The sequence below is a fragment of the Cryptomeria japonica genome, chromosome 11 (genome assembly GCF_030272615.1).
Source record: "Cryptomeria japonica chromosome 11, Sugi_1.0, whole genome shotgun sequence".
NCBI lineage: Eukaryota > Viridiplantae > Streptophyta > Pinopsida > Cupressales > Cupressaceae > Cryptomeria > Cryptomeria japonica.
The window spans coordinates 477927956-477936759 of NC_081415.1; the positions used below are offsets into that span (position 1 = coordinate 477927956).

The window sequence follows — 8804 nt, forward strand, 5'->3', positions numbered from 1 at the left end:
TTGATCTACGAAATGACAAAAAAATGCCACCCTTTTCATATTGACATATCTACCAAGGTCTCCAATCCAATACCTATTTTATCAAACTCTATATTTACTTCAAAAATACCTCCTACTCTCGCATTTCTAAACAAATTTATCATTACCCAAATCAAAGGGATAAAAATAGAAAGATGTCTTGTTTCAAACACCAAAGTATGAAATTTTGCGTAAGAGTGACAAAATGACATTCTAGAATTGGCCAACAATAAATTAAAGCAACAAACATTAAGCATATATTATGAAGTGGACAATAAAAAATTAATTTGAAATAAAACTATAGATCCAATGTTTTCATTTAACAGATTACAATAGAAATATTTTAAAATGAAATAAAACACAACAAAAAAATAAAAATTGATCTGGTTCATGTACAAATTTCAAAAAAATAGAACTTAATGAAACTATGGTCCTAGTTATACAAGTTGTGTCATGCTGTCAACAATTTGGGAAACCCTACCACAACAATTTTAGTGTTGTTGCTTCATTTTATCCACAATAAACCAAAAGTAGATCTGAAAATATCAATTATGATCACAACAAAATCTTTAATTGCAATTTCAGCACAAACACCATCATACCTTATAATTTACTAAAATAATTCCACAACAATCAAATCATCAAATTTCATAGTCAAATAAAATAGATAATATGTAAAAAAATATTAATATATTGAAGATGCAATATTTGAAAATCTGAAAATGTTTCAGACAATCTTTCAAAATATTAATATCAAATATGTAATTAGAAAATAGAAAATTATTTTTTAATGATTCTTTACAATATGAATTTATTAAAAAAATTATATATATTTGTTAAAATTAATAAATAAGAAAATTAATTATAAACTAGAAAACTTTTAAGTCAACTTTTTAAAAAAATTGAACCCAAACGTTGCTATATATGGTGCAGTTCCAGCATATTAGAATATTAGTGTCACAATCTCTCCAGCATATTGAAATAAATTTGAATAGTCCAAAATTCTTATCCAATTACCGAATGTATGCAATTCCAAGTTGAATTCGTGCGATGTTAGAGTGGGGAACACTCCACTCTAACAGTGCAACTCCAAGGTCAAAAATTGTACGTCGCATTGGTCGTAACAGTGCTGAGTTAGAGTGGGGAACACTAAACTCCATCCACTTTATAGAAGGATATCTGCACATTTGTTCATGTGGAAAGAAGGCTCACAACAAATTTCCTCAGTCCATCCACACAGAACAAGGAAGCAGAAGTTGCATTCAGAACAAGGAGGCAGAAGGTGCACTCTGAATTATGGCAATGGAAATGGGTGGATGGAGAGGCATTTTGATATGGGGTGTAGTGTTAAGCTTGGCACATGTGATGGCGAAAATAGCGAGAGCCGTATGGTGGAGGCCTCGACAACATACAAGGTGTTTTGAAGCTCAGGGTATGAGGGGGCCTTCCTACAAACTACTCAATGGCAATCTTCCAGAGATGATGAGGATGATGGATGAAGCCAAATCGAAGCCAATGGAGTTTTCTCATCGAATAGTACCCCGAGTTCTGCCCCATTATTACACCAGTGTTAACAAATATGGTGTGACTCTCTTCTTCTTTTTCAGTTAATGGAATAATTAGTCGAAGTTAGTCATACTTAACAATCAGGCATATTTGTAATTTTATAAAATAAGACTGTCTGTTAGATCAACTACTGATCATTTTTCTAATGTTAAAAAGTAGTCAGCATTTGCTAAAATGGCTGCGTAAGATTTTCTATTTTAAAAAGTATGCAAAGCTAAAAAATTTAAGCCTTGTGTTGAAGTTAGTCAGTTTTGAAAACAGGGCGGTTCTTCGTATACTGGTTTGGTACGAAAGCGAAGGTGAATATCCCAGACGTGGAGCTCGTTAAAGAAATTCTTTCCACCAAGTTCGGACATTATGAAAAGCCGCCTCTAAACCGTATAACGAGGCAGCTGATGGGAGGTGGGCTCGGTTCTTTGGACGGCGAGGAATGGGCAAAGCACAGAAGAATAATCAACCCAGCTTTCTACATAGAACAGTTAAAGGTGATTCAGCCTTACAATTTACTATATAACCATGAATGCTTTTCTTTAGAATTTAAAATTAAAGATATGGTGGTGATGGTTGCAGGGGATGGTTCCCACGGTAGCGGCCAGCGCTTCAGATATGATAAAACGGTGGAAGGAGAGAATCGGTTATGATTCAGAGGGAGAGATAGAAGTATCAAAAGAGTTTCGCGATTTAACAGCAGATATTATTTCCCGAACAGCCTTTGGAAGCAGCTATGTTGAAGGAAAGCATATATTTGACATGCAGGTGGAACAACTTAATCTGATTATTGAATCCATTCGTACAGTTTATATTCCTGGTTTCGGGTAAGCTAGCACCTTAATCTCGCTTTCAGTTTCCTTTTCATTGAAAAGTACTTTGGTTATCGTACAGTTTCTTTTCCTGGTTTTGGTCTAAGTGATTGTTGTTGTTGTTCTAAGTTTGGTTTGAGGGTTCGTGGTCCATGTGATCGTTAATTCAAGACGGGCAATGCTATTAAGGTTTTTGTGGTTATAATCATGTATCTTTGTTTTGTTGCATGAATCTAGTTAATATGGATCCTTCTTGATGGAAATATTTGCTTTGGGAAGACTTTCGTTATTATTGTTGGTAAAGGGATTTGGGTAGATCAATTCTCTCTGTCTTGATTTCTTGAACTATATATTCAATCTCATTATTTGTTTATATAATGTTTAGTGGTGGGCTCATTTGATTGAGCTAGATAACCTGATCATAATCTCTGTTTGTTGTTTTCCTTCCAATGAAGACAACTAAGCCACAAATCTTGAAGACCCCTTTTTCAAAAAAACAATGTCACTTGATGGGAACTAATCATCTATGGTGACCTTGCTTGCAATCTACTTAGCTCTACTTTTCAACCTTCTGACTGAAACTTGATGAAAGGCCCTTTGAAACTCATCTCTATATAGCCCTCATAGCGGTGACCATTGTACTTCCAAACCACATTTACTCCTCCCTATCATAATGGCGAAAAATAGTGCTTTCTGACCTATATTTACCTTGATTTTATGACACTTTCTTGAACGACTCTGTCATTGTCTATTATCAAAAAAATTTAAATTTTTTTTTATCAAACGAGGTAAAAATTTATTCAATATAGAGAATTACAAAACAAGAAGGATCAACAGTCTAGGAAAGAACAAAACATTAAAAAACTTTATTTTCATCAACTAGCTGCTCCAACATATGAGACAATTCCAAAGATAATTGTCCCCTATCCATGATATTCCAACCTTGCATTTGATCAGAAGTCCATTTTGTCGGCCAGACTGCTACGCTATTCCACTCCCTAGGAATGTGAGTAAAAGTAACAGATTCCAAAGAATTGCACAACCTTAGAATCTATCTAATAACAAAGGCTAAGTGCCAATTGACATCATCAAACCGCTGCCCACTCAGCAGAGTCACCACCATTTGTGAATCAGATTCACAAATAATCCTTTTCCAGTCAAGAGCACAACCTCTTTTCATGGTATACAAAATCGCAAGAGCCTCCATGTAATTATTCATATTAAATCTTTTACAAATTGAAAAGATAAATTGGACAACACCAGAGCTATCGCGCCCTACACCACCAATACCAACATGACCAAGATTCCCCTAGAAAAACCATCAGTATTTAACTCCAAAACTCCTTGAAGAGGAAGGTACCATCAACCCATCCGATTAATCTTTCTCAAATTTCTTCACCAATTCTTCTTTGACTGCCTACAGCCTGCCCTAAGAAAAGGATCAACTCTTTGAACAGGAAAATTTAAGTGATTATAATTATCAACATCTCCAAAATCCACATCTCCAGCAACATACATAAATGAAGCAATTAAGACCAAATGCCAATTTGTTCACTATTCAATCATAGATGTTAATTGAATCAATCAACACAAATTCCCTTACCTTGAGAGTTGCTTGATCAATAAAGCATGACAAGAGATGGTTGCTCGATGGATGTCTCCTCTTTCTCATCTTCATGTTCTAATTCCTGCCCATCCTCTGTATACAAAGGTTCTTCGATGTAAAATAACCTTTTTTTGCACATTTATGCCATTTAATCTATATAAAGTCACAGTTAAAGCATTATCCTTTGGTCTTTTAATCTTCAATTATCAGGGTGTCAATTGAGTTGGTGTTAAAGTAAATAAAATTTGTTTCTTGCTAGCTGTTTCTCCTTGGGCCTGCAGGCTCTAACATAACATCATTTACTGTAGGGATCAAATAACCTTGTATGATCGTATCATGTTTAAATGTTATTCTTGACCTTCTAGAAATAAGTCACTTTTTTGCCCATTTTGACAAATTCTGACAAATTCTCTGCTCACAGGCTGAATGCCAGAAGAACTTGTATGCAATTTGTAACAGTATCTATCTAAGCTTGGCTAACCGAATAAATCAACTACTCCGCTACAATTAATCAGCATAAGAGCAGAATTGTTTCTCTCATGTCTTGTAATTAAATTAATTAGAGCAAGAGCTTAATAACATCAATGATCGTTACAGATCTACAGAAAGCAAAAGCAGAATTACAGAATAAATGCGTAAGCAGGAGAATAGCCAAACAACACAAGTGAAATGGAATGGAAACCCTAGATTACTAGACGAAGCCAATTCAAAGGATAACCTTCAAAAAGCTTAAAAACAAAATTGACGATCAGCAACTACTCACTAATTTCTATGTATAGAATCATTTGGCAATAATGGCCCTCTAATCCTAATGAAGCCGACTAACTTCACACGTATTAAATCTAAAAACTAACAAATGACTAAGCCAGGGATCATGAATGTCCAGCCTGGACACCACATATCATGATACAAACTATGATTTAAGCTTTAGTAAAAATAGTCAATGAACAATGGCTATGACCTCTCCTATTTGCTACAACTGTGCCCCCAATGTAAGTCTGTGCCAGCTGAAATTATTTGAATATTTCATTAGTAGAAAATATTTCATTTTACCACAGGGTTTACCACTTGAATTATTTACTACCTTCTAAAAGGGCTCCGTTATGAAGCATATTGCATTTGAAAATTAGAAAATTCAAAATTCCAACTTACTTACAGTAGCAGCCAAACCATTGCCAACCACTATAATCTCCTGTTGTGGATCCTTATGTTTTTCTTGCACCCAGCGGTTCCTACTGAGTGTATTTTTAATTTTGTTCTTCAATTACGCTTTAAACTGCATGTGCATGCATTTATCTAAGTAGCAGTTGGTCGTGCATTGATTCAGATTGTTGCCCACAAAGAAAAACAGGCGACTTTGGAAACTAGGAAGAGAAATAAACAGGTCATCGAAAGTGTTGATTGAAGGGCGAGAGCGAACATTGAGCATGGATAGCTCTGAAAGTTATAGAAATGATCTGCTGGGTATTATGGTAGCTAAAATTAAGAAAGAGCCAGGAAGCCCCCAAAATGCATGCATGACAGTTGAAGAGATCATTGAGGAGTGCAAATTTTTCTTCTTCGCTGGTCATGAAACATCATCTGCACTTTTAACAAGGACGATGGTTTTGCTCGGGATGCATCAAGAGTGGCAAGAAGCAGCTAGAAAAGAAGTCGTGGAAGTCTGCGGAAAAGATGTTCCCCACAATGACACCATCAACCAGTTGAAAATTGTAAGATTAGTGCACCTTTCCATTTCTAATCCGAAATGAAATTGCCCAACTCTGCAAGTAGCTATGGTTTTCAATATTCTAATTCGGAGATATACCTTTCTTTGAAAGGTTTCAAAATATTTGTGGGAATTCAACTTAAATAATGGATATTGGGAAAGCCAACTTTGGAAAAAAGGTCTCTCTTTGATTGGAATTGTTAAATTCATACATGCTTGCGATATCATTATGGTCTCTAAATGGTTCCCACCTTTTGAAATGTTTTTTTTGTGTTCGTGTACCATAGAAATGAATCCTTTTCATTGATTATGCAGGTGACAATGATTCTGAATGAAGCTCTGAGATTGTATACCCCCGCGATACAGTCGAGTCGACACACTTACAAGGGTATGAAGCTGGGCGACTTCAATATTCCAGCTGGCATAGAACTTTCAGTTCCAATTATTGCAATCCACCATGACCCAGAGCTATGGGGAAACGATGCAGACGAGTTCAGGCCTCAACGATTTGCTGAGGGTGCTGCTAAGGCTTCTAAACATCCGATGGCATTTATGCCATTTGGACGGGGACCTAGAGCTTGTGTAGGCCAGAATTTTGCTATGATTGAAGCTAAGGTAGTTCTGGCAATAATTTTGCAGCAGTTCTCATTTTCTGTATCCCCATCTTATGTTCATGCACCTGCCACCGTCGCCACTCTGCAGCCTCAATATGGAGCTCAGATAATTGTTCATCTACTACAAAATTGAATAATCTTTGACGAGAGGTGATGGAAAGGAGTAAAAACCCTTTCATTGTGAGAAACAAAGTAGTTAACTAGGTAATAAGTTAAATTCATGGTGAAGTCGTCGTTGTATCTTGAAATAGCAACAATAATAATGAAGGCATGAAAGAGCCTTCAAACTTAGGAACCATACTCACCTTGATGTGAAATTATGTTCAACTTCATAATTAAAGTGCTCTACCTATATGGTGGTCTAAATATATTATGGATCAGTCACCCATTTCCATGTCAGTGAACAAATATATAATATATAAAAAACTATGACAAGCTGGGAAGCCAATTAATTTCGATGTAATAATTTGTTCTAACTTAGACATTGTGAATATCCAAAGAAAAATTATAACTGCAAAGCATAGAAGACGTAACTATTATCTCCACTTCTCAAAAAAACTTCAAGGATAAAAGATAGAACTTACAGCTGCTTGCTTGAACCATTCAATAATCACCATTTTTTTTTTTCAGATCCCCTGAAGAAATTTATTATATTGATAGTGCAGAGCAAATTTATACTATTGCATAATGTTGATTGTATATGAGTGTTTTTGGATTTATGTGAGAATTTTTTTATCAATAGTTTAGATTACATTTTAGGATTCATCATGAAGATGTAGAGAGCAAAAGAAGAGAAAATGAAAACTCAATGAATCACTACAAATCATACAAATCATACATTGATAACAAAAATTCTTACACAAATTAAATTCTAATACACTCATATAATATTTTTGAATTCTCAAAATCTGATGTCTTTTATAAAACTGTTTGTTGATTGAATATCCTACAACTTTTCTTTGATGTCCCTATTGCTTGAACTATATTTAATGAGACCTGTTTTATGTAATCACCTATTTTTCGAAAAAAAATCTCTGTATTTTTTCTAAAATAAACACAAATTACATGCATAAACCCAATAAACAGTCTGATGATCAAACTACACTTGAAGCTTACAATGGTCCTATAAAAATTGTCTATAAGCTAATAGATAGAATGATGAAATTTGAAATTTTTTCCTACACAAATTGCAGACAGAAACCCAATAAATAATCTGATCATGAAAATACGCTTGCAAATTAGATTGGACTACAGTGGGAACTATAAAAAGTGTCTATAGACTGAGACGTGAAATGACGAACATTGTTGTTTTTTACTCCAATTGTTTGTAGTTTTCTATATATGCAAAATGAATTGAACAATGCTGAAACTCATATCAGATGAAAAATAGAAGGAAGAAAGAAATTATATTCATATCCATGGAATCAATGGAACTTTATTGCACATTCAACTACAAAAAGAAGAGCATTGGGGTAAAAGAACTCTAAAGTGAGTAAACACTAACTAAATACAAAAGCTAGAGCAAGAAGAAAAACCAAGTGAAGGGGAACCAAAATGTTCAATTCCAAACCATAAGATCTAAGTACAAGTATAAATAGCCATTTAAAGTAACCTCCAATTGGAGACCATGCATCAAAACCAGTACTATCATACCTTTAGCAACGATCAGGGCAAAGGAATCTACTGCAACATCTTTGACCACTGAAATGCCAATACAGAACCCAATAATGCCCATGATATAGATGTACAAGGCAAACGCAACCAAGCTGGACAATCCTAGAAGGAAAGTCGGGTATTCCCGCGGGAACTTGAACAGGCAAGGATAATGAATGTTTGGTGGCAAAAAATAAACCGGCATTGTGCTCGTCCGTGATCTTGACTGTGGTTAGGGAGCCAGAAGGTTCCAATTGCCAAAACAAACCGGATCTACATTTGCTTAGGAGGAGAGAGCCCACTGCGATTCTGGAGTAAAATGCTTCTTATACTACTACAACAGCAATATTGGCCATAATTTAAAGGGAATGCTGAAAAAAAAATTAAACCATCAATCCATAAACCCATGTTAGGGTTTTCGAGAGCAATATCTCTTCCCAAAGTACCATACAAAAACTGGAGCATTATTCAAGGAAAGCTGCTACAAGTAATGGGATGTAAGCGTTTTAGCCTAAATGGCTATACTGGAAGTCATTAAGAAAATATTAACAAACTGTCAAACGTGAAACAAAAGACATGACAGTCAGTTTCCCTCCACAAAAGGCCCCAAAAACTGACGGACTGGACGTCTCGGGTTCCGTTCCGTTCAAAATTTCAAATTTACTCCCAAATACACAGCAAATGAGGTTAACAAAGACCGTTGCCTATTACTGGTGAATCGGTGATTTAGTGAAGGTGGTTAGATTTATAAGTGGTGTAGGGAAGAGGGTCTAGTAGTAGTGGCGTATTTAATTTGCATTTTTTTTAAATTTAATATATCAATGTTTTGGTTTTTTTGG

General features: G+C 35.1%; 1 protein-coding gene and 1 long non-coding RNA gene across 2 annotated transcripts; one reads left to right on the forward strand and one right to left on the reverse strand.

The window, feature by feature from the left end:
• The first annotated feature begins 1078 nt into the window (after positions 1-1078).
• LOC131068687 (cytochrome P450 CYP72A616) lies at positions 1079-6680 on the forward strand. Its single transcript, XM_058003933.2, has 5 exons — positions 1079-1600; positions 1846-2069; positions 2155-2399; positions 5318-5702; positions 6014-6680. Exons 1-5 carry the CDS (start codon positions 1315-1317, stop codon positions 6443-6445), a joined length of 1572 nt encoding a protein of 523 aa, XP_057859916.2. The 5' UTR covers positions 1079-1314; the 3' UTR covers positions 6446-6680.
• Positions 3230-8598, reverse strand: LOC131068693 (uncharacterized). The gene is made up of 3 exons (XR_009112054.2): positions 7966-8598; positions 3988-4083; positions 3230-3808 (listed from the first exon to the last, which is right to left on the reverse strand). It is a non-coding gene; the product is annotated as an uncharacterized LOC131068693 (long non-coding RNA).
• Positions 8599-8804: the final 206 nt, after the last annotated feature.